This window comes from Triturus cristatus, chromosome 4_1 (assembly GCF_964204655.1).
Source record: "Triturus cristatus chromosome 4_1, aTriCri1.1, whole genome shotgun sequence".
NCBI lineage: Eukaryota > Metazoa > Chordata > Amphibia > Caudata > Salamandridae > Triturus > Triturus cristatus.
Window position 1 is genome coordinate 1133076919 of NC_140585.1, and position 27124 is coordinate 1133104042.

Genomic DNA, 27124 nt, shown 5'->3' on the forward strand with positions numbered 1-27124 from the left:
GCAGCCGTGGACAGGCACAGAGAATTTAGGGCAACAAAGTGGCAACTTTGTAAAAGTTGCACACTGCAACAGTGAGATTAATTTCGACTTGCATATCAAGTCGGGCTTAGTGTAACGAGTTGTTTGATAACTTACAGTATCAACTTTAGTAGTCCCAGACAGAAGTTAGCAGGGCTGCGGTGCCAGTCTGAAACTCTGCGCTCGCCAATGGGGCTACTAGCCTTTCCCACAGTAAAAACAACAATTGTGGATTGGAACACATAAAAATACACGTTCCACTTCTTAATATATGGTACCCTGCCTTAGGGTTCGCTAGGCCTACCTTAGGTGTGCATAACATATATCAAAAAGAGGGTCTTGGCTTTGCCATTACTTTAAATGCAAAGTCAACTTTGCAGTTTACAGAGATAGACTAGGAACCATATTTTACCTTTGTCACTCCCAGGGTGGCACAACCAGTGCCACAGACCCTAGGGTGGCCCTCCAACTTACAGGCTGGGTAACATATACTAGAGACTAACAAGAAAGTTAGCATATGCCAATTGGGTACAAGGCAATCAAGTTTACACATTTTAAGGTCAGGGCACAGACACTGAGGTCTGCCATCAGTGCACTCTCAGATCGAAAAACCAGAAGCATCAGTCCAAAACTTTGGGGGGAGGCCATACAAAAAGAGGCCTTTCTTTACAGTCTGTGAATTCTAATAATGCCAGAAGCCTACACTAACAAACATGCAAACCTACTCACGTTGGAGTTTATGTTGCTCGTTCTCTAGGGCACCAGATGGCAACCAAACAACAAGAGGTCAGAGGGCTTAAATACATGCTGCCTTTTACAATGATTGTCAACATAAAAAGGAAACCAGAAGTAGAGCGTCTGGGTGGGTCAGGCTTCACAGTCCTCTTCAGTGGCCAGTGCCAAACCAGGTCACAGTTCTTGTAACTGCAGGTACTTGGCACAGTATGTGAGAGAAATAGTTTGTGACTGTACAGTTGGCACTGTAATCCGTGATCCATGACCATTGACCATGACAGAGGGCAAGCAACTTTAAAAGCCCACTCCCAAGCGAAATAGCACAGCCCCACACCACTACTCACTCTTTGGATATCTTATTTTCCAAATTCCATGCGGTTCTGAAAGTCATTAAATAAAATGCAACATACTGCAGTAAACATGGTATATTAGATGGTTGCATATGAGTTTGTAGTCTGCAATTGAACGGGAAACACACCACTCCAGGTTGAAGCAGGCAGAGTTGACTTTTGCAGCAGAGTGGGTATAGGGCTCATGCTGAATCTGAGGAAATCTTTGGCTCCTAATGTGAATCCAGCTGTCAATCAATCAATCAAAATAAGCTTTATTCGATTTAAAAGATGAAATCATAAAAGCACATAATAAAATCCAGCTGTCAAGATTCCTTGCATATGACCTCCTAATAGGGGACAATAAATATTTAACATGACATCCCTGTTGTCAAAATGTAGCCTCCCCTTATAACATATAGACATCGGCACCAGGGTCTATTCCAACCACTGTAGCCTTCTTTAACATTTCCACAATCTCCGTGACATCAGTGCTGCAATTAGAAAACTTTTACTCGGGAAACCCATAAACTGGGTGTGGCAGAGGAAAGGGTCTGAAGTCACCAGGGGAGAGCTAGAAAAGCAGAGTCAGACTTTCAACATATACCTTTATTTTAGAAAATCTGCTGCAAAGAAATTGACACTAAGGACATATGTGAAAGTAAATCTATTCTGTGCTACTTAATTGGTCACAAAGTGGCTGCATTTAAAAATATCCTACATGGTTAAGACACCTTCTGTAGAGATCTTTGTGTGTCCAGCAATTTTGAGGGGATCATTTACAGTGGTAAGAGAACTTAAGTGGTTAACGTAGGTTTTGGGGAGTTCAGTGTTTTGTCCAGTAACATGTTTTGAATTATAATGTAGCATGGAGGTTAATGTGCCAGCTACAAAGCACATTGTGTAACATGCAGATCACAGATTTGTATTTTATGTAGCTAGGTAAGTAGAATACTGTTTTTTACACTGAGATCATTTTGTTAGGACAGACAACCACAATAAATGAATTACGTTTAGTATCCTGAATTGGTGTTTCTCCTGACCATTTACTCATAACATATTACAAGTACGGACGATACGTGATTCCTACACCTTATAATCCTCATTTTCATATGTTCCTTTTCCTGGACATTGATTGACATAATTGTATGATTTATTGCGGATCTGTGTGTGATGTAGAGCGCTTTGACACCCTACACTGGGACAAGTAGCGCTGAAAAGAATTATAAACAAGCATTTGCATAGCCAATAGGTCGCGCTTTTGGGACCTTCTAAGTATTTAGTTATGCAGCACAATATCCTTGGTGCAACCAAATCAACTGTTGCGTGGCTAAACACTTATAAGGTCCCCAAGGCGAGACCTACTGGCTATGCCAATGCTTTGTGTGGTTGTGTGTGGGTGGTTGGGTGGTTGTGTGTGTGGTTGTGTGGGTGGGTGTGTGGTTGTGTGTGTGGTTGTGTATGTGTGTGGTTGTGTGTGTGTGGGTGTGTGCGGGTGTGGTTGTGCGGGTGTGGTTGTGCGGGTGTGGTTGTGCAGGTGTGTGGTTGTGTGTGTGTGGTTGTGTGTGTTTGTGGTTGGGTGTTTGTGTGTGGTGGTGTGTGTGTGTGTGTGGTTGTGTGTGTGGTTGTGTGTGTGTGGTTGTGTGGATGTGGTTGTGTGTGTGTGGTTGTGTGTGTGTGGTTGTGTGTGTGTGTCGTTGTGTGTGTGTGGTTGTGTGTGTGTGTGTGGTTGTGTGTGTGTGGTTGTGTGTGTGTGGGGTTGTGTGTGTGTGTGGGGTTGTGTGTGTGTGGGGTTGTGTGTGTGTGGGATTGTGTGTGTGGGGTTAATACTAAAAGCATCTCAAAATAAAGGAACATAAACATAGAGTTTGTGGAAAGAGAAAGTACGTTGTAAGTCAAACAGGCGCAGCAAAGCATTAACACAACAACAAAACAAACAAGATCACTTAGCGAAGACTGAGTGCTGATAATGGATACACACAGCCCATCTTAAGAGTTCGATTGCAGCCAATGTGCACTCAAACCTGCCCCCTCCTTGTGAATTGCACCCCATATTTCATGAGTTGTAACTGCTGCACCCACCATAGCGCTTTGAGATCTAAAGCGCTACATAGGTCTAATCGATTAACCAGTCGCCAACATGCTGTGCTTTTAAAGAAAATGTGCCAAAAGTTTCCAGCTTCCTCATCATGTCCTCATGATAGCCCCAACAAAAGGACTCCCTGAATGGTGCAGCGGACATGAAGCAGCCGCTGCAATCAGAAATAAACACTGTGAACGTTGTCCAGCTTCACAGTAACATTTCCTTAATGTTCTTTAAGTCACAAAACAGTAATTCTAAAAGCAACGCAAAATAAAGGAACACAAACCTCGAGTTTGTGGAAAGAGAAGGCACGTTGTAAGTCAAACGGGCGCAGCAAAGCATTAACACAACAACATGTTCTTTGAACGAGAATATCAATGGGGCGCCGCCAAAGTGATCGCAGGCGAAAGTGATCGCGGGCGCTTAATGAGCATGACGAGGTTTGCCAGTCTCTGCTCCTAAGCGCGCGCCCGTGCACATGCACTGTAACTCTAGGCTGGCCATGGTAGCATTTTTTGAGCCCTCACAAAAAGTCTCGCCAGAGCAGCGCATGCGCTGGGTCAGGCGAGACCTAAAAAATTGTAGGTGCCGTTTAAATCATTATTTGTGTAATTAACACGGATAAATCTTGCATTGGTACAGTGCATGCACATCTCTTACATAGGGGGTTGAACAAGTCATAAACCTGCATTCAAATCATAGTTTCTCTAAAGACCTTGTGAAGTGATATGCTGCATGGGGCTGATTCCTTGGCATCTAGGTGTTAGGCTCCAGATGGCTCCTGGCCAAGATCACAGTTGAACAAAAGAGGGGCTTTGTTGTAGGCCCGTTTGGGAAGTGAAAATAAGAAAACCTCCTTGCTGCCTACAGGTTGTTGCTCCCAACGGAATACAGACAATGTGCGGGTGTTTGTCTGAAAATGATACCAGGGCTAATTCAGCATGTTTCCCTGTGGATACAGCCCAAAAATAGCTTCAGGAACCGGGATCCGGTGGGTTCCCCTACTTTCTGGCACTGCATGGGTCTATCCTAGGCAATGTGATCTCTAAAGCCCCAATGGCTGCTTTGCCATTTGTCTAACTGCACACACACATGCCCCCACGCACACTACACAAAACCACAATTAGAGATGTACTCGTGGAAGCAAACTTTCAATGTACCTAGAGAAGAAAATATACAGGATGAAGGAAAGTCTGGAGGAGTTTGAGTAGATATCTTCAAAAAGGAATCTGCTTTCAAGAAAATAATGAACACGAAATATCATAACTGGGATAGATTCTCAGTAACTGAGTACTCATATTCTGAAATATATAAATAAACTTTAAAACATGTCCACAGCAAAGTAGGGTAACAACACATCTAGGAGCCAAATATGATTTCATCTGAACGTCATCAGAGCAAATCTTTTTTTTTTTTTTATCTTTTACAAAGACAGACTTTCTTTTTTTGTAATTCGTTTTATTTTAATAAGAATAAGGCCGGTATTGTACATAAAATATGGGATGTCTTTAAAATTATTATGTTACTGAATTCTCTCAACACTATCCATTACATCATATTTTTTTACTTAAAGAAGGGAAGCAGTTAGAGGAAAACCCAGTGATCTAAAGGCCTTTTATTTAAAGGATTAAGCATGGGAAGCTGCGAGGGGCTTCGTTATTATAAGATCATTCGGCTGTGGTTTCCGGTGAGACACATCTTCATGCAAAAACGGCGCCATGTGCGAAATCTGTGAGAAGTAGTTCTTGGCAAGGATGTGCTTATGCTTGACTTTGCGAATAAATGCCACGCCATAAGCCTAAAACAGAAAACAGGAAACACAAGTCAGAGATCTCTCTTTTGGTCAGGCAAAGGCAGTAACACCACATTCGTAGACAAAGTCCAAAACAAGCATTGGTTACTTACTTGTAATGAAGCTTCCACACATATGTGTGAAAGTCATGTGTTTCTGTGCACAGCTAAATAAATACAAGTATTAGGTGGCGCTCAGACGCACTTCTGCCCCTTAAGACATATAAGGTAGCCCATCAAATTCATGAGATGCCCACTTAGCACCCTGATTCCTCTGTGAGAAATGCTCCCCGCGGCGTGAGGCTTTTATCAAAGAGCGTCTCCTTAGACATTGGTGGTGCAATGATTTTGCTTTGTAAAAACCTAGGTGGCGCTACAGCGATGGAACCTGGCTCCTTAGGAGGCAACTAGTACCTTACTGTCTACGGCTGTGTGGATCCATCGGACCAATCATGATGCAGAACTGATTATGCCCCATGCTGCCATGTTTGGGCGTAAGGACGATTGAAGTGGCGCACACTGCAACCCTCAGCCCAATAAATCTAGCTTCTTTATCCAAGTGAGACACACTGTTGAGCAGTACCTCTTGGAAACTGCTCAAGCAATGAACCATGTTACAATTAATGACTAGACCAAGAGAACTGCACATCCCGGGTGACCTCTCTTGTAAACCTGCATGATTGGCACCCCTGGCACTGCCACTGCTCCCTTGGGTTTCAGAGGCCATGGAGGCATAGGCAGGAATGGGAAGTGAACAGGCCTTTGGAAGTCCTGCTTACTTTCTGTACTTTTCACTTCTTGCCTTTACACTTGTAACCTCCGCATCAGACAGGGGGCTCTAGAACAGTCAAGTGTGGGACAAGGAGTCCTTCCTGTGATGTCGTCTGGAGCTGTGTAATGTCACTTTCACTACTGCTGCAAGTTTGATGAACCAAAGACCATATACGTTTGGTACTTTCCTGCCTTCAGAGAAGTTTCAGGTAAACTAAGATGGTCAGACACAAATGTACATGTGCCAGGGAAAGCTTATTGCCAGCAGTTCGCTTGTGGAAATAATTAAGGGCTGCCAACAAATTCAGAGCGGAGAATGAATGTGAATTAAGTCAATAGAAATCAGCATGACAGTTCCTCTTGTAGTGAACTGTACACTTTTTGTTTACGAAATTCTAAGAAAAGTATTTATAAAGCAATGCATTTAAGAAGTGGATAAACAGAAGTTTCTTGGAAGGCTTAGGGAGGCTTGCCTATCAAGCACCTTGCCTACGTGGTTAGCTGGCGTTCCTTTTCTTAACCCCTGTGGGTCTCCAGACTCAACGGAATTGAATTGAATAAAAAACTGTCAACAGCCTTTATCTATCCTCTCTTTTGAACTACATATGCGACTGTCAGATCGCACTTAAAAAAACATAGATGCTTAGGGAGCTCGCTAACGATTCAAAACATGCAAACCAGAATCTCTGTTATATAGGAAAAGCCTTGAAGTATATAACCGCCCTCGATGACCCATCACTTGATGGAATATAACCTGCCCCATCACTTGAGAGAACATATCCAGCCCCCTTCAATATCCCATCCCTTGACTGAATATAACCTGCCCCCCACGACACCTTCCCTGACAGAATATAACCTGCCCTCCCCCTAAATGCCCAATCCCCTTACGGAATATAACCTACCCCCTCGATGCCCCATCCCTTGACTGAATATAACCTGCCCCCCCCTCGATGCCCCATACCATGACAGAATATAACCACGCCAGATGCCCCATCCCCTGACAGAATATAACCTGTCCCCCTCGATGCCCCATCCCATGACAGAATATAACCTGCCCCCCTTGATGCTCCATCCCATCACAGAATATAGCCTGCCCCCTCGATGCCCCATCCCATGACAGAATATAACCTGCCCCCTCGATGCCCCATCCCATGACAGAATATAACCTGTCCCCACAGGGAAAGCCTTGAAGTATATAACCGCCCTCGATGACCCATCACTTGATGGAATATAACCTGCCCCATCACTTGAGAGAACATATCCAGCCCCCTTCAATATCCCACTCCCTTGACTGAATATAACCTGCCCCCCACGACCCCTTCCCTGACAGAATATAACCTGCCCTCCCCCTAAATGCCCAATCCCCTGACAGAATATAACCTGCTCGCTCTCGATCCCCATCCCTTGACAGAATATAACCTGCCCCCTTGATGCCCCACCCTTTGACAGAATATAACCTGCACCCCTGCGATGCGCCATCACTTGAGAGAATATAAATTGCCCCCGCTATGCCACACCCCCTGATATATTATAACCTGCCCCCTCGATGCCCCATCCCATGACAGAATATACCCTGCCCCCTGATGCCACATCCCATGACAGAATATAACCTGCCCCCTGATGCCCCATCCCTTGACAGAATATAACCTGCCCCCCACCCTCGATGCCCCATCCCATGACAGAATATAACCACGCCTGATGCCCTATCCCTTAACTGAATATAACCAGCCCCCCTCTATGCCCCATCCCTTGATTGAATATAACCTGCCCCCTGATGCCCCATCCCTGACAGAATATAACCTGCCCCCCCTCGATGCCACATCCCTTGACAGAATATAACCTGCCCCCTGATGCCCCATCCCTGACAGAATATAACCTGCACCCCCGCGATGCCCCATCCCTTGACTGAATATAACCTGCCCACCCCCTCTCGATGCCTCATTCCCTGACGGAATATAGCCAGCCATCCCTTGATGCCCCAGCCCTTGAGAGAACATAACCTGCCCCCCTCTATGCCCCATCCCTTGACAGAATATAACCTGCCCCCCTCGATGCCCCATCCCTTCACAGAATTTAATCTGCCCCTCCTCAATGACCCATCCATCTATTGACTGAATATAAACTGCCCCCCTTATGCCCCATCCCTTGATTGAATATAACCTGCCTCCCCCTCAATGCCCCAACCCTTGATTGAATATAACCTGCCTCCCCCTCAATGCCCCATTCTCTTACGGAATATAACTTGCCCCCCATCAATGCCTCATCCCTTAACAGAATATAACCTGCCCCCTCTCGATGCCCCAACCCTTGACTGAATATAACCTGCACCCCGATGCCCCATCCCTTGACTGAATATAACCAGCCCCCTCGATGTCCCATCCCCTTACACAATATAACTCCCCCCCCTCAATGCCCCATCCCTTGACAGAATATAATCTGCCCTCCTCGATGCCCCATCCCCTGACATAATATAACATGCCCCCCTCTCGATGCCTCATCCCTAGACTAAATATAACCTGCCCCCCCAATGCCCCATCCCTTAACAGAATATAATCTGCCCCGATACCCCATCCCTTGACTGAATATAACCTTTCCCCCTCGATGACCCATCCCCTGACATAATATAACCTGCTGCCCCCCATGCCTCATCCATCCTTCAAAGAGGGCCTCACAGGCATTTACTACGAACCACTCGATTCCAGCTAGGGCGAGAAAACAGCTTGAAACATTTGCTATTTATTTAGTCTTTAACAGCCTTCCAAAAGCAAAACAACTGCATCTTCATTCGGATTTAAAAGACGCTGTAAAAAAATTAAATATCTGCGTTTCCGCCTTTTGTACATTTCAATTTCCGACCTGGAGGGCTCCTGGAAAGCCATGCTGCGGCCTAACGTCGGCTTCGAGCTATGCGGCTACAGATCACAAACCTTGGTTGGCACACAGTGTGCATCTACCGCAACTGTGAATCTGAGAAGGAAATACCCCCGTCAAACCACAATGGACAACACAGAACGCTCAGGCAAAGAAGCAACGAAGGGATTGTTCTCGCTACACTCTCGAGAACTGATGAAATGCCTGACTAGTTGAGACTGCATATGAGACGCTGGCCTCTAATGACGCATGACGTAACTTTACTTTGGAAATTGAGAGGTTCTCTGAATGAATTTTACCCTTATTGCATTGGCTAGAGGTTTCATGTGTTATGTGCCGTTTGATTTTAGACATGCCCACTGCTTTTAAACGTATGATGGATTTTGTAATTGATTGACTTAAATACACAAATATTCACACTACTATGAACAGAATTGTCTCGATGAGACATTCTGTGCATAGCAACAGGATTCATGGTACATAGTTCAGGAGCAGTTTGAGTGGATAAATATGCTTGTGGATATGATGAATGGTGAGTGAGTAAGGTTGCGTGACAATACATACATTTAAATTATCCATGCATATTTATATCAGGACATGATCAAAGAGATGGGGAAGATGGATCAAAAATGGAAAAAATAGTAACAGAGTAATTTTAATTTACTTCTTGTCTGAATATGTTGTTTTAGAGCAGTCAGGACAGAGTGGGTGAGTAGATGTAATGTAAGTCGGTGGGGATTGAGTTTGAGGGATGACATACAAGTAACTCAAATGGGCGAATTTTTGAAGCTAAGCAAGGAGGATTGTATGAGCTTATGCAGAGATATGGGCAGGATAAGGATTTCAGCGAGGTGTCGTATGATAATCCGATTATCGCTTTGCAGATGATGACTAATCGCTTGCATAGACATCTGTTTCAGATGATAGTCATCTAGTAGTATGAGGTCTGGGTGTGTCTGGGGAGGTTATAGTGACCTTCCGGTGAAGTTTTGAAACTTGTACAAAGGTGAGAATGAGTAGCAGATTGTGGTAATGTTGAACTTGCAAAGAGACGCTGAGTGATTGTTTTGTAATGTATGGAAGACTGCATGGAATTGAGCTTGCTACAGGCAACAATTGTTTTAATACCAGGGAAGTCAACAGTAAAAACCAGCCCAGCAGACCATAAAATAGGCCCACAAACAGCTAGAAATTGGGACCAGGCACTGATCTGTCAAACCACCCCAATGGGCACTGCATGATTGCCATACAGACCAATCGTACCCTGTAACAAAACCATTAGTTAAAAGTAAAACTGATTTGGGTATCAAAAGCAAACATGGCTGTAGTAGTCCATGGGACTGAGAAAAACTTCTTTCTGTGCCGATGACTCCTTGTCAAAGACCAAAATGATGTCACTTACAGAAAAAGTTAGCAATATATGAAAATAAATATTTATATAAATGTAATTAAAACAAAAGAATTCAGATAACACCAGACATAATTAGGGGACCATTATTACAGAAAGTCATAAAACTGCACCCATGATACATGTCCGTGCACAAGATTTCCCACAAGTTGCTGGTCGTCCCATTCCAGCTCTCTTGTATGCGGACGACGCAGTTTTAATGGCAAGAACCCAAATTGGTCTTCAACGGGTCCGTGACTGATTCTCAGTTTTATGAAGGATCTTGGTCTTAGTACCAATATATCTAAGACGTTTGTAATGAGATGCGGGCAAGGGCCTGTGAGACCAAAATATATATTCGTGCATGGCCAGAAGCTAGTCTCAACTAAATGTTTCTCATACCTTGGAGTACAATTTAATCACAATGACTCATGGGCTCAAACCATAATCATGAAAAAACTGTTGTTCATTCGAACATCCACTGCCCTTGTAACTTTCTCAAAGAAATTAGTAAAGAAACCTTAGGAGGAGCTCCTAAAAATATATAAAGCAAAATGCTTAACTTCTTTTATGTATGGAGCAGGAGTGTGGGGCCTAGCCAACACTAAGCTGTTGCAACAAGTTGAAAATTCTTTTTTAAGATATATTTTATGAGTTCCATCAAGTTTGCCACGAGGAGCTGGGTCTCCCCTTTATTTCTGACCCTATTAAAATAGAACCGATACTGTTGTGGCACAGTATCTGGACAAAGGAACAAACACAACTAAATAGGGAGATTCTGAAGGACTGTCTTAAATTAGATGGGGCGTTAAAGATTCCTTGGGTCAGATTGGTCCGTGATTTTATGACTGATTTAGGTCACCCAGAATACTTCACCGACCCCGCGACCCTGCAGTCAATCCCTAGAAAATTTCTTAAAAAGGAGGGTTTATACTTGTTGGAAACGGTCAGATTGTCAGAAGAACTTTTAAAGCCTAGTGTTAGCTAACACCAATTACTATTATCACCATTAAGAATGCAGCCATATTTGTAATTTGTTCCAGGTACTTATGATAGAATGCTATTGACTAGGTGTAGGCTAAATGCTGTGCATAGATTAATGACCTTGCCTAAAATGAATGATTGGTCACAACAGTTACCATTGTGTCCTTGTGACAACCAATCCACTCAGTCCACTATTCATCTAGTTCTTTTTTGTAAACTTTATTCAGAGTTAAGGAAAGCTTGGCTAATTCCACTTTTAAAATCTCAGGGGCTGAGGCAATGTCGTACTGCTTTGATAAAACTCCAGCTCCTGGAGAATGAACATGTTGCCTGGAGGTTAGCCATGTTTTTAAAGAGAGTGCTTTGGCTAAAAAAAAGTTTTATTAATGAAGAATTTTAACCATAAATGAATGAAGTCGTTATAATTGTAGGTTATTTTAAGGAATGACGTGTATGTATATTCAAAATTGACCAAAATGTACTGTTTACTGTGATTGTTTCTGTGTTTAACGTTTGGTTCTTACTGGTGATAGGATTATTTTTATGCTTTTATGACAGTTAAAAATAACATTCGAATAAAGCTTTCCTTGACTTGACTTGGCATGTCCTTGCAAATAGTCCAGAATTACGACTTTTATGAATTCACAAGTAATTTACAGAAGTAGGCCTGGAAACCGTACTCCTAGAAAATGTTTGTGAATTGCATTTTAGGGTGTACAAACATGCATGTCTATGTTTATGCATACTAAAATCTGCTGAGTGTTGGCAAGTTAACTTTCCTTGTAACCCCTTCCCCTTGTTTCCCAACTCTGGAAAAGGTTTTACTTCTGCCCTTGTCCGGAGTAAACCTTCACCTGTCGGAAGAGATTGTGAGTTGGCAATAACATTTAAACATGCCAGTTTGTAGGTGCACACAGATTGAAAAGGGTATTCCAGCTCTGGAGAGCCTGAGTATGTAGATCTGCAGGAAAGGTTTCCAAATGAGGGCATTGCTAGAACACAAACTCTGCTACAGTATGAGTCCTGTGATAATCAGAGAGGCTATTATTATCAAAGATCTGATATCATGAGAACGCTGCCATAATATGTCATCTCAACGCATGACACCAAAGGAACAGATGGATTTCTTTACATGACTAGTAGATTTATAAAGCATCCTGTCCAATGAAAAATTCCACATCCCTGTAAGAGGAATGGCCATTTTGATTAAAAAATTCTAACTCAGTAATTAAATAACTCAAAGCTGATAATCTGTGGCGATCCTCAGGCCCAACGCTGTTTCTTCACCATCAAAGTATAATGATTGCTAGCTTCTATGATGAAATAACGATGACCCTTTCATGATTATATAGTTAGAACCCAACATTTACACAGTGAGTAGCCTCTTTATTATTGTTGGAAACTTAAATTTTATGTTTAGTAATCTAGACAGAGCCTGAAAAACAAGGAAAATTATTTTCATGTGTTAGATATTTACTGGGTTAAGTATCAAATTACACCTCATTTTTTTCTTTATTCTAAACATTATTAGTCCCCTTCTAAAATATTGTTTGCCTTCCAAAGAGCTGGAACAACATCACCTTGATCTAATTTTGCACCCAGGCATTGGTCTTATTAGTGGGGATGAGAAGGTGCACATGGTTCTCTATTCATACTGTGCTGTTTGAGAATGTTTTTTACTTTTTTTGTGTCCGCTTTTCAGCCCTCTTGGTACCTCATGCCGTCTCGAGCCCTAAGCGTCTGTCTGCATGGACAGGTAGGTCTCAAGCCCCAGGCGAGGCACCAGTCTCTTCCCATGACATCTGCTTCTCTGTTTCTAGTCTTCACACAGACCCACCTTCGGTGATACCCACACTGGTGGGTCCAGCCCTCTTGGTACCTACACATCCCAAACCTTCTCCTATGATCTCCAAATAAACCCTTTCCAGACCCTTCCCTCTTCTATCCCTCCACTATCATTTTCGATCCAGCTAACAGACTCACATGCCCACCGCTCAAATCAATTTCATATTTCCCTAAACTAATTCACCAATAATCCTGTTTGGATTCTGGAGTAGTGTGCTACTCCTCAGAGTGCTTTGATGCCTCATCAGGGAAACCAAACTCTGTATAAAGGAAAACCCCTCCCTCTTCGATCACTCCACTATCCATTTCAGTCCAAATAAAACTCACATGTCCACCACTCAAATTAATTTCATATTTCCCTTTACTAATTCACCATTAAACCTTTTTGGGTTCCGGAATAGTGTGCTACTCGCCGAAAAGCGCTTAGACACCTCGTCAGAGGTAGTAGGCGCTATATAAATGCAATTACAAGTACAATTACTACACAATGCTTATGAGCTTAATAAATGATTCATACCCTATTCAACCCAATTTGTGATCCTTTAATGCCTACCTCTACAAAATCTAGAATTTCACTCACATTTAAAAGGCAGAACAATATATTCAATGTAATCTTGCTTCACCCTATCCCTTCATAGCCTGGGACATGGTAAAGGCATATTTAAGAAACTGTATAACTAAATGTTCTTAGCTAAAGAAAACATGATAACATCAGACCCATGATTCAGTGGTAGGTGAGATTCTAAATCAACAGGATTTCATAAAATAGAAAAATCCAAATTTGCTATCTAGCTGTTTTAGCAAATTACAGGAAGCTCAAAACAAATTTAAGAAATCCGTGTCTGGTGGGTATCCAGGTCTAGTGGCTTAGTGGACCAATGCATCCACTGTAGGGGCCTGTGTTCGACCTCATGGTCACAGGTTCAAATTCTGGCGGGTCCACTCAGCCTTTCATCCTTCTGAGGTCGATAAAATGAGTACCATTGAATTGGGTAACAATAAACATCTGTAATTCAGCGCCAAAATGCCTCTGGGTGAATGTCTGCTTTACAAATAAGCGTTATGCTATAAGAAATAGTCCTATAAAACAACTCCGAAGCCTGTGGAAGAAAAGAACCAAAGGGTTTAATGAGAAGAGTGATAAACTGTCAGCCAGACAGTGTAAAGTTAATAGGAAAAGAGAACATCTGCATATAATCGCTCTGGTGGCATAGACTGCCAACCTCCAAAAGAGATCAGTGAGGCATTTCATCATTACTTTTCAAGACTTACACTGAAACCTTGGAGGCATATCTAATAGATATACAGGCTTTTTTTACCCAAATCCCAACCAAAACCTTAACCGCGGAAATGTTAAAAACTCTTCTTAATTTAATAATTAATTACAATATAACAACATTTGATTATGTTGGTAATAAATGATAACGTTTCTGGGCAAGATGGGCCGCCTATAGAAAAGTGGAAAATTGTAATAGCGAATCTGGTCCCAAGTCTCAGTTAATGGAACCGAGTGACGGACCTGGATGTTATCCAGATGTGCAAATCCCAGGCTGTCCATATCTTCTACAATGCCCTAAACGCAGGTGTTTTCGGGGTCAAGTGCCATGATATTGAAATCACTAGGAAAGGAATCATTCAACCTTTTTTGACAGCAGTGTATGTTTATGTAAATGAAGAAGCATAATAGGTCTGTCAGATGGTTGAGAAGCAGCTGCTTGAATGACTCGTACTCAAAACTTTGCAAGCATTACAGTATTAATGAGTTCGTGCGACAACTCGACCTCGGCCAGGCGCTTGGATCTGAAATACTATACTGTAACGTTCTGGGGCCGCATTATACATGCAATGCATTTTCCTTCATTGCACTGGGTGCACCTTTAAAAGGTGCGCCCAGCGCAATGAAGGAAAATATGCTGTTGTATGCTGTATGCGCTGCTCTAAGAGCAGCCGTGAACTCCAGCTGCCCTGGGGGCAGCGCATTCATGTGAAAAATAGAGCGGCTGCTTTAAAGCCGCTCCGTGTTTTACTGTGCAGGTTGCAACCCGCCTGCACTTCGAAGGGGGATTAGAGATACCCTTGCAGGCGGGTGCAGTCAGTGACTGCACCCGCCTGCCAGGGGAATTCCAGGGGGGGGGGGGGTCCATAGGATCCACTTCCCCCCCCCCCCTCCAGAGGGCAGCTCTCACCTTTTAGGTGGCACACTGTCAGTACACCTCCTGAGTGCTTCTTCGCTTCTGCGCCCACGTCTGTAATATGGTGCGGGCGCAGAGGCAAAGGGATTCCCTCATTTGTATGTGGAAAGCCCGCATCCAAATGAGGGAACGCCCCCTGAAGATAGCGCTGGCGCTTTATGTGCACCAGCGCTATCGGCATTATAGAAGGGCCGCACAAGTGTCTGCGGCCCCGTCTGTAATACCAAAGTGCCTCGGGGGCACGCAAAGCAGGTGCAAATGCCCGTTGCACCCCGGGGGCACTTTGTGTAATACGGCCCCAGGTAGACAGCTGCAGGAGGTCGATTGAGGCTTTGTGATCCAGTTTATGGAGATAGCAAGAAAGATAAAATGATGGCTTTCGGTACCATATATATCACAGCAGAGCTAGCATTGAGGAGGGAACCCCAATGGCATCAAGGAGAGGAAGCCTTCATGCACTGTGACCAAGGGGGAACAAATAATAGTCGTGTGTCAATCCTTGATTCTCATGTACAGGACACAAAATATCGGAAAGTATATTTAGGTCACAACCTTTGGAATCCTGTCTCTACCTATCGTGAATGAGATGGAAGCAACAACAGGCCAATGTATTTTTTCATTAGCGAATGGAACTCAGTGAGTTCCTCGAAAAGACAGAATGCTTTGACATCGAGATGATCGATATTTGGCGTACCTGTTGTAGGACCCTGTTCCATTCTAAATCAGTAAGTGCTTCATCCAAATTTTCATCCCAGCTAGCCCATAAAGGAAGTCAGGGTTTTGGATCTAGTAGCCCATATGGCTGTGTAAACCAGTGTAGTGAAATGCCGGCCATTCCCTATTGTCCATAACATTTGCATTAATGCATCTGTCGATGGCTCCATCCCAACACCACTTTAGATAAGTGATATGCCCTGTTTGATGCTGTGTGGGTTAGAAACTGCCCAGTGGGAAGGCCATGCACTTGTGTAATTTCTTTAAAAGGGATAAGGCGGCCAGAGTCGAACAGGGTGCCCAATGTCTGCATCCTCACTCGGAACAAACAAGACCTATCCCCCCATTTAGCTAACTGAGTGAAGCGCAGGAGCATCCACAGAAAGGCCTCATGCACATATGGGATCCCGCCAGTCCTCGGACAAAATTTACAGCTAACATTATCATCTCAGCTCGTACCATCACCTCTCATCCATCCTTTACACTCATTAACCTATCTGCAGCCTTTGAGACCATTGATCATCCTACACTACTCCTCCCCAAATACCCTCAGCATCCCATACTCCCTGAATGTAATGCTATCCATGAAATGAAGGCACCGTTGGATCCATTAGTACTCAGAAAACTGGACTACAGCAAAAAGTCTGCTAATAGGCCTTCCACAGTACTCCTTAACACCACTAGCATAAGTCTTAAACTTTTCCACTACAACCCTAGGCAATCCCCAAAGGCACACTCACCTTCATTCTATTGCCATCAAACTAGAAGGCTCTCTGCCCAAAACAAGGATCTATACAAGCTCTTGGGACACATTTTTAGAGCCCCTCCGCAAACTAAGACCTGCCAATCAGTCCCTCATAATTTCACCCAACCCGCCTTTTGCAGCATCTAGGTTCTGATCTTTCCACTTTTCAGGATCTGTCCAATGGAACTTACTTCCACTTTCCATTTGCCAGTGCCTCATTGTATAGAAAAATGTCTCGATGTCCTCGTCTGCATGTCTACAGGCACCTACGTTGAACAAAATCACTCAAAATAGCCCAGAACTACAGCCTTTGTCAATGCTTGATTTGCAATAGGGCTGGCAATACTGAGAAGGGGGAAGAGAAAAGCAGTCTGTATACCACGAACAGAAGTACTGTTGGATGTAAAGTGACAACTCTTGTAATTGATTGTATTTCATGTTTTTTGTAATCTATTCTAACTTTGAAAAAGACCATTGTTATCAGAGTAGCTAAAATCAGGAAGTAGAAGATTCACCCACTGACTAAATAGAGTCCCTTAAGTCAGGCATGAAATACTTTTTGCAACTGATACATCCATGAAGATTGCTATAGGTAAAGAAAATCGAAATGTGTTGTGTTTCTACTATTTCAGTCATTGGGAGCTTTACAACATATATTCTAGCACCATGTACTACCTTCTTACCGTGGGATCACATCTTCACATAGCCGAAGGGGGCCTTAAACATCATCACAATATAAACGCTATGACTTTTAAGATGAAGTAAAAGTATATGTATAAGACAGATTTAATACTGTATTGTCCTTTGAAGGGAAAATATGTAACAGTAGCATGCACCTGGTAATGAGCAGTCAAATACACGACGAAAAGAACTTAACATTCATTTTGGAACAAGAACTGCCCGAGTCTGAGAAGTGCTTAGTGCATAAAATAATATGAGCAGCACATGACTGAGGTATCAATGCAATTCTGCTCAAAGACTTCCACAACCGTTCACTCTGCCTTCTACCTTTGTTAGCAAATCAGCATAGACATCCAATGACTCTCAACGATCAGCCAATGAGAGGCTCCTCCAAACATCGCAACAGTCGAAGTTCGGAGTGGAGAAGAATCCTGCCCCGTTTGCTGAGTCTTGCCCACTTCCTGCTCCTTGCGAAGTTCTGAAAAACTCCGCAAAGTGATGCGGAGCAGAGTTTTTTCTCGTGAGCGGTTTGCCCAATGTTAAGTTGGTGAGTCCTCAAGAGGAAAACATTGTGCACTAGACCTAGTCCTGGCGAAACATCTGTATGTGGGCGGTCACGGCAAGTCATGACCGCTCGGTTTGAGAAATCTGCTGCTCATGTTGAGGCAGCTGCCGCCCAAGTTGAATGTCTACTCGAGCGGCAGAAAGCAGCAGCGCCCTCTGGCGCAACACTTAGTGCCATTCGCACTGATTTTAAAGCGAAGGACAGACTCCCCGTGCTAAAAGTCAGTGCGAGCAGCGCGACTTAAAAGAGTCTGCAGCAGTCGGAACTCCATGGAGAGTTCTTCCGGCACTTCACGGAGTTCTGCGGAGTAGAACTCTGCAAACTCTACCTAGGCCTAGTAGAAGTATCACTCAGTGTTGAGAAATCTAAACTACTTCTGTTTAAAGCCATGTTAATCTGTTTTCAGTGAATGACCAATATCTTTCTACACACACATCACATATAAAGAAAATAAGTCATTACCTGTTCGGCATTGCTAAGTTTGAGATGGGCAGCTGCCTCATCTTTCGTGAGCAGGATGCAGTTCCATGGAGTCCATTCCAAGTACTTATTCCACCTGACCATGGCCAAATCAAAGAGATCATCCCAAGAACTGAGAATTGACTGTGCAGCCCAAATATTCTCAGCCAGGTACTGGATGTCCTGCTCCTGTGGTGTCAAGTAAAGAAAAGGAGAACCATGATCTACTGAAAACACGCATACTGGAAACAGGGATACTCCTTTTGATGTAAAGGTATATTAAAATGAATTGGCAGAGGCACAAAATGTTTGTTCCTGTGGTAACATGAATACACTAAAATATGGGGAGAGATAAAAAGAACACAGAAAATCTATGAAATGCACATCATGGAGAAATGTATTTGCTCGTGGCATATTTGTGTATGCGACACACTTACTAAGCTCACATCACATCACAAAGGACAACAACAGTGGCAGGATTAATGAAAAAGATGCTACAAGTGATTACTAACATCACAAGGGCAGACAAAGTGTCAGAAGTAAAGAATTGGAGAAAAAGGCAAGTCCGACCTCTACCACCACAAAGGACAGCACAGGAGACAGGACTAAAGAAGAAGAGGATGAGGTGAGTGATTACTGAACCACAAAGAACAGCACTAATATTAGATTAGAATAAGCGAAGAGGGCAAGAGATCACTCCCAGCTTAAAGGATAGCATCAGAGACAGGGGATAGAATAAGAGAGACAAGCAAGTCATTAAAACATCCCAAGGACAGTAACAGCGGCAGGACCAATGAGAAGTGCAAATGATTACAAACACCGCAAATAAAAACCCTCATGGTAGACGTACAGAGTAGGAAAAGGACAAGAGGTCCCACAAAGGACAGCAATAGATGGAGGAATATAAGATAGGAGAGTAAGAGAAAGAGCAATTGCTAGTTAACATCACTCAGGACAGCAACAAGGGGAGGATACATTAATAAATGTATGAGGGCTATGAGTTTCATATTTTATGCATCAATACTTTCAAATCAAATATAGCTGTGCACAAAAGAAAAAAGTACAACATTCAACAGAAAGTCAGCAGTAGAAAGTGGTAGGCTAGGCCAGAGAGAAAGAGTGCGCCTGCGTTAGTCAGCAGAGTAGACTTTACACCTCTTAGCTCTCGATAGCATGGACTAGCCGGGTCTGGTGGCTCAGTAGACTAATGCCTCCACTGCAGGGGCCTGTGTTTGACCTCATGGTCACAGGTTCAAATCCCGGTGGGTCCACTCAGCCTTTCACCCATCTGAGGTCGATAAAACGAGTACCATTGAGTTGGGTAACAAGAACCATCTGTTATTCAGCGCCAAGGTACCTCTGGGTGAACGTGCGCTTTACAAACACACGTTATGTTATTTGTGCTCACAGATGGTGCCATGTACCTCTTGCAGTTACACCAGCTCCTTCCTTGAGGAAGGTGGTGAAGGATTAAAGTATGGGGTGTAATGAGACCTATCAAGCAGGGTCCAATGCAGCTGCCCTAACAAGCTAAACCTATCCTCTCTCAGACACTTGCAAAGGTGTCAGCCAGGGTTGGCCATGGAGAATGTGCAAAATAACATGCAAAACGTTGTCCCCGCAGGGAATCACATACCATTACTCCGCAAGTCGGAACAACGACTTGCGGGGGGGGAGGTGTTGGATTTAAAATCCAACACCTTCCCTAGTGTCTGCACAGACTGGAGTTGGAATAGTAAATTATACTATTCCAACATCCAGCGCCCCCTCTCCGCAAGGGAAAAAAGACTGCGGGATGAGGAGATAGATTCTACCTGTACTGCTCCTTTGTTACTCCAAGAGCTCCATATTGGGGTCCCTGGCGGTACAGGGCGGAGTCAGATGGAAAAAGTGAGTGGCAGCAATGGTTCATACTTACCATGCGTGTTGCTGGTGTGGGCAGGATTGCCATCCAACAGCAGACATGCCTGCAGTTCATATTACACCGCACAGCAATGCCACCATAGAAATAACATCCGTTTAGGAAAAAGACATACATTATAAAAACATGGACTTGGGAGAGTTGCGAACAATATGTCACACCTGACTCAAAGAGGCCAGTGTCATACAAACAAAGCTGTGTATGACGTCTTTGCTTTGAGAAGGCCCAACATTCAGCATACCCACACACCACCAACGCACACCATTATATGTCATGTTGACATGCACAGTTGAGGCAGTGCAGGAGAAGAATTGATGTGTGAGCGACTCAGCCAATGAGCAGGTTACGTGTAACAACAGTGTACAGAGATGTTAGCATAATGTGTAGGAATACGTGTTTGTGTACTGATTTTATAAAGTATAACAACTTGAAGGTTTTTAATGGAAAAATTAGAGAAACTAGTGCAAAGATGACCCAGAGGAGATATATTTTTAACTTCCGTCTATATTTTCAGCAGGTGTTCATCAGAGCTATGGTTTGTATGAATAGTATCCCAATTTTTACATTGGGTTCATGAAAGAGCTTTAGAAAAACGTGCATGCCTTACAATGAGTGTGGAGGCAGTATTATAAAATAATTTGAGAAAACAGCCCTTTTTTTTTATAAGGCCTACCTCGCCAATATTTCCTCAGTCTTACGTAGCAACATTCACCCATGGCACTGGGCTATGGAAGAGAACAGAGATGCTTGAAAGGAGAGATTGCAAGGGGCAAGCAATAGGCATGTGAAACTGAAACAACATCACTTCCATATCTGGGGGGACACCGAAAGCCCACAGGAAAAGTTAAGCGAATGGACCAAAACACTGCCATGAAAAAGCCTTTGAAGGAGCTGGATGACATTACTAGGGTTGCATTAACAACGTATGCCTTTACCATGCATCCATTATAATGTAATGCATTTACCACACATCCATTACTATGCAATGCCTTTACCACGCATTGCATTTAAAAAGAAAACCTTTACCACAATTATAACTTTACCATGCATGCCTTTACAATGCAAGTTAAGTATATACTTTGTTATGGTTAAGCCCCCGGGTGGGCCAGGTCCTGGGGGCAATGAGGAATTATATAGCAAGGGCCCGCAGGGCCCCCCCTGCCCGGGGACAGCCACCTCCCGGGGGCATAATGAAAATAAGGGCAGGGGGCCTTCCAGGCCCTCCCAAGCCCCCCCCCTCCCCCAGGGGCTTTGTTGAAATTAGGGTAGGGAGGCCTCACGGGCCCTCCAAGCCCCGGGGACCGCCACCTCCCCGGAGTTTTGAAAATAATTAGTGTTGGGGGGTTTGAGTCCCCCCATGCTGCCCTGGGGACCACCACCTTCCCGGGGCACTGTTTATTTAAATACGGGGACTCTCCGGGGCTATCTTCACCTTGGGAGGAGGGGCCGCGCAGTCCCCCTCCTGGAGCCCTTGAAGGCCCTGGGGACCACCACCATCCAGGGCCAGCTCCTGCAAGCTCCCGGGGAGCCAACCCCCGGGACATTTCCGTTTGCTATGACCCGCCCTGTCATTGCAAACCCAGCTTTGCTTTTTGGAAGCGAGAGCAGGAAACCTGCTCTCGCTTCCAAAAAGCAAAGTAGATTTCTTTTGGGCAAGGCTGCTGGTCAGCAGCTCCCCTTGCCCAAAAACAATGGCGGCTCCCGCAGGAGGCGGGGCGCCGGCAGGGACCGGGGTAAAAAGCAGAAGTCTGGCAATGCCCCGGGGGATGGGGTCCCCGGGCCGAAATTGGCACCGGTTGACGAATCTTCGCGAAAATTTCAGAATTAATGGTCCGCTCCGGTCAGCTCCTGTCTTGAAAGTTTCGGGGTGATTCGTCATGCGGGGGCCGAGAAAAAAGGGGGGTCCCAAAACGCATTTTCCCAATGTTAATTTCCATAGGAATTTTGGAACAGGCTACAGGCCGAACTGCTGAACGGAATTACACCAAATTTGGCAAAAGGGTAGCTCTTGGTTTAGAAAGCACTCTTTTTTTTTTAATGGTGTAAATCCATTCAGTAGTTCCAGAGAAATAAAAAAAAAAATATCGATATCTGAGCACCGAGGAGGATTCGGGACTCTGCCCGAGCACGAGCTGACTTCTGATTGGCTGCCAACACTCCAAACCAGGAAGTGTTGGCAGCCATCCTGTGATCCGGTACCCGAGTCACAAGAAATCAGTAGAAAAAAAGGTGAAAAACAAGAAAAGAAGGCAGGGTAGAAACACCCTGACACCCTAGGCCTGCTCAGGGGGTCCCACAAGGACCCCCACGGCCAAAAGAGGCATTTAAAAAAAAAATCTGCTGATTTTGCGCTGGGTGCGCAGATCTGGCCGAGAAAATAAACAAAAAACGAAGCTCGGGCTCCCGCGCTTCGGTATTGTTAAGCCCCCGGTTGGGCCAGGTCCTGGGGCAATGCGGAATTATAAGGCGGGGGCCCACAGGGGCCCCCACTGTCCCGTGGACCACCACCTCCCTGGGGCTTTATACATAATGTGCGGGGTCACGCGGACCGCCTGTAGCCCCAGGGACCACCACCTCCCTGGGTATAATGAACATAAGGGCGGGAGGTTCTTGCGGACCCCCCAAGCCCTGGGGACCGCCACCTCGCCAAGGCTTTGTTGAAATTAGGGTGGGGGGCCTCGCTGGCCCTCCAAGCCCCGGGGATCGCAACCACCCTGGGGCTTTGAAAATAATTAGTGCAGGGGATTCGAGCCCCCCCACACTGCCCCATGGACCACCACCTTCCCGGGGCTATCTTCACCTTGGGAGGGGGGCCGTGCAGCCCCCCTCCTGGAGCCCTTGATGGCCCTGGGGACCATCACCACCCAGGGCCAGCTCCTGCAATGTTCCAGGGTGCCAACTCCCAGGACATTGCCGTTTGCTATGACAGGACGGGAGCCTGTCATTGGAAATCCAGCTTAGCTTTTTGGAGGCGAGAGCAGGAAACCTGCTCTCGCTTCCAAAAAGCAAAGCAGATTGCTTTTGGGCAAGGGTAGCTGAATGTCAGCAGCTCCCCTTGCCCAAAAGCAATGCGGACTCCCGCAGGAGGCGGGGAGGTGTCAGGGACTGTGGGGGCATTGGGGCTCCCCCCCACGGTCCCCAACGTGAGGGCCGGCCCCGGGGGATGGGGTACCCGGGGCCAGAAGTGGCCCGGGAGAGGGGCCACTCGGCCCCCTTCCCTTTAATACATTTTTTTATATTAAAAGCAGAAGGTCGGCCCCGAGGATGAGGTCCCCGGGGCCATAATTGGCCTGAGGAGGGGGCCATGCAGCCCTCCTCCAAATGTATTAAATAAAAAAACAAGTCTGGCCATGCCCCTGGGGATGTGGTCCCCGGGGCCGAAATTGGCCTCGGGAGGGGGGCCACGCAGCCCCGTCCCGTTTTTGGGGAGGGGAAATGTGCAGGCCCTGGGGATGGGGTCTTCAGGGCCAAAAACATATTGAAAGAAGGGGGGGTCACACAGCCCCTCTTCAAAGAAAAAAAAAAGCTGGCATCTCGCTGCAGGCCACTTCCTGCACCACTTTGCAAACACGCCTCCTAGCGGGTTCTAAGTTGGGGAATTAAGTCCCCTTGAATACTGAGGGTCGCTGGGGGTCAACTTGCCCACCAGGTACCTCCAGTAAGTGCCACACAGATGGATTGCAGAGAGGTGGTCTGAGGTCATGCCCCTTTTTACACCACTCTGCAAACACGCCTCTTGGCGCACAGCTGGTGGGGGGATGAGGTCTTCTTGTGTCCTGAGGACCTCAGGACACAAGAGGACTTCATCCCCCGAGAAGCAGTGCACCAGGAGCCGCTGTAAAAAGGAGGCGTGGCGTCAGACCACTCTCAGCAATCCAGGTGTGTGGAGCTTACTGGAGGTACCTGGTGGGCTAGTTGGCCCCCAGGGACTCTAATGAAGAAAGGAAACTTCACCCCCTAACCAAGAGTGCGCCAGGAGGCGCGTTTGTAGAGTGGTGGAGAAAGGGGGTGTGGCCTGTGTCCACCTCTCAGCAATCCCACTGTGTGGGGCTTACTGGGGGTAAAAGGTAGGCTAGTTGGCCCCTAAGGACCCCCAGCAGTGAAGGGGACTTCAATCCCCATGGAAGAGTGCACCAGGGAGTACGTTTACAGAGTAGTGGGGAAAGGGGGCGTGGCCTGTTATGAGAATTTAGCAATCCTGCTGTGTGGTACTTACTGGAGGTAGTAGGAGGGGTAGTTGGCCCCCAAGAATGTCCTTGGGGGCCAACTACCCCTCTTGTTACCTCCAGTAAGTCCCACCCAGTAGGATTGCTAAGACGTCTTCGGAGGCCATACCTCCTTTCTCCGCCACTCTGCAAACTCGCCTCCTGGCAGACTATGGGATGGGGTATGAAGTCCATTTTACTCCTAGAGACTTTGGGGGCCAAGAAGCCCTCCTGGTCCCTCCTGTAAGTCCTACGCAACGGAATTCTTGAGCGCTGGTCGGAGGCCCAGCCCTCTTTCTCTACCTTTCTGCAAACGCGACTACTAGTTAAAGTAGCCTGCTTCTGCACCTCTGACTTAGGGGTAGTTTTAATACCCCTGCCCTATTATTACTAGGGCCTTACAGGGGAGGTCATGCCAATCACAGGGGCACCCCAACCCATAGTGTACCCTATTGTATGTAGGTGTTTTCACTGTATTATAAGTGTCTTTTAGCATAGCACTGGCTCTAGGCCTGGTTAGTCAGAGTCAGTTACCACCAGTACCCGTCAGCAAAAAGATGGGGACACAGGATGACTTTGTAACAAGGCCTCTTTCTGCGCCTCTGTTGGTTCTTTCTGCATATCTTTTGCTTCTTTCTGCACCTTTGTTTGTCTTTCTGGACTTATTTTGCCTCTTTCTGCATTTCTCTTGCTTCTTTTTACGCCTTTCTTCCTCGTTCTGCACATGTCCTACCTCTGTAGGCATAGTTAGAAATTAGCATTTATAAAACCTTAGAAATTCACAGAAAAAGCCATAGGTTTCAGGGACGTTATAATTAGAAATCAGGATTTAAAAAACCTTTGAAATTCACTGAAAAAACCATAGGTTTCAGAGACGTTACAGTTAGAAATTAGCATTTAAAAAACCTTAGAAATTCACTGAAAAAAACACAGGTTTCAGGGATGTTATAGTTAGTTGGACATTTTACTTGTACAAAACCAGAGAAATTCCGCCGCTAGAGTTAGTTGAGCTAACTATAACTCGCGCCCCCGCAATGCACTTCTGATGACATCACATATTACATCATTCATGACATGGTCAGTGACATCACTGATGACATCACTGATGACATTTCAAATGACATCACTGATGACATCATCCACGTTATAATCTGATGCACCTCCTCAAACCCTAATATAACCTTTGATACAACCACTCTAAAATACAGAATACCATTTTTGAAACCATAGACACACCAATACCAGTTACTGCATGCCCACTCACTGACTCCTAGGTTCCCACAAACATCCACTCATTCACCAATACAGTCACTCATACATGCAGTCACTCATCAATACAGCACTATCATATGCACTCAAACACCTATACAGACACTCACACACCACCACTCATCCATAGTGTTACTCACACACCTAGTCGGTCATGCAAAGAATCAATCACACTCCCATTTACTCACCTATACAGTTATACGAACACCACCTCACTTATTCATACAGACACTAACACATACTTACTCTCTAATACAATCACTGATACAAGCACACACTCATCCATACAGCCACTCTCACAATCACTCACTCTCACATAGTCATTTATATACTCCAAAACTCACATATACTGCCTTTCACATATGCATTTACTCACACATGTACCACTGAGACATCCATTCACTCACCAACACACCCATACACAAACTCACCCACCGATACAGCCCTTCACAGATGCACTCTTGAACCCATACACCCAGTGAATCACCCACTCACACATCTATGCAGTCACACCCCTCACCCACCCACAAACACACACACTCAGCACCCATACAGATACTCAGACAACCAATCAATAGCCCATATAGACACTCATGTAGTCACTCACCAACCCAACAAGCCGCTTACACACCAACAGACGGACTGATACAGACATTCACACAGTTTAGTCACTAACCCATGCATTCAGTTAGACACGTTTAATCACTCACTTATACAGTCAGTCACGTACCTACTAAATCATCCATTCATATACTTATACACCCACTCATTCTTCAATACACCTTGATATATATATATAACATATTTAAACTTTACAGAAACACACAGTCACTAGATGATGTAATCAGTGATATCATAAGTGATGTCATTTGAGATGTCATCATTGATGTCACTGACCATGTCATGAATGATGTAATAAGTGACATCATCAGCAGTGCATTGTGGGGGTGTGAGATATAGTTAGCTCAACAAACTATACATTTCTCTGGTTTTGTATGAGTGAAATGTCCAACTAACTATAAGGTCCCTGAAACCTGTATTTGTTTCAGTGAATATATATATATATATATATATATATATATATATATATATATATATATATATATATATATATATATATATATATATATATATATATATATATATATATATATATATATATATATATATATATATATATATATATATATATATATATATATATATATATATATAGCCATCTATGCTGAGCTGTGAAATGACAAAAGTCTTTTTCTACTCCAGGCACAGTATTACAGCTTTGGATTGGGATAAATACCATCCAGGCCAACCCGTAATGAATACAAGTAACCCTTGGCATGTGTTTCGCCATCATTATAGCTCTTCAAAGAGATTTAGCATTGTCCGGACATAAGGGAGCGCCCACTATAAGTGAAAACAAAACATTTTCAGCGTTAGAGTGCCACATAAATTATGCAAAAAAAGAAGCAGAGAACTCTGGGAGGATCCCAAGTTTAGGTGGAGAGCAGCTCCTGTATAGAGCACCCTACAACATCAGTGACACACTGAATCTGCTCACC

General features: G+C 44.7%; 1 protein-coding gene across 2 annotated transcripts in view; it reads right to left on the reverse strand.

Annotated features, from left to right (window-relative positions):
* Nucleotides 1–4602: 4602 nt before the first annotated feature.
* Nucleotides 4603–27124, reverse strand: part of IQUB (IQ motif and ubiquitin domain containing) — a 339995-nt gene continuing 317473 nt past the window's right edge. For both annotated transcript variants that reach the window (XM_085654193.1, XM_085654194.1), the window contains 2 exons: nucleotides 18174–18359; nucleotides 4603–4963 (listed from right to left, as the gene is read on the reverse strand). In XM_085654193.1, coding sequence (XP_085510319.1) covers nucleotides 4793–4963; nucleotides 18174–18359 — 357 coding nt within the window. In that variant the 3' untranslated portion in view covers nucleotides 4603–4792. The remainder of the gene's footprint in view (nucleotides 4964–18173; nucleotides 18360–27124) is intronic.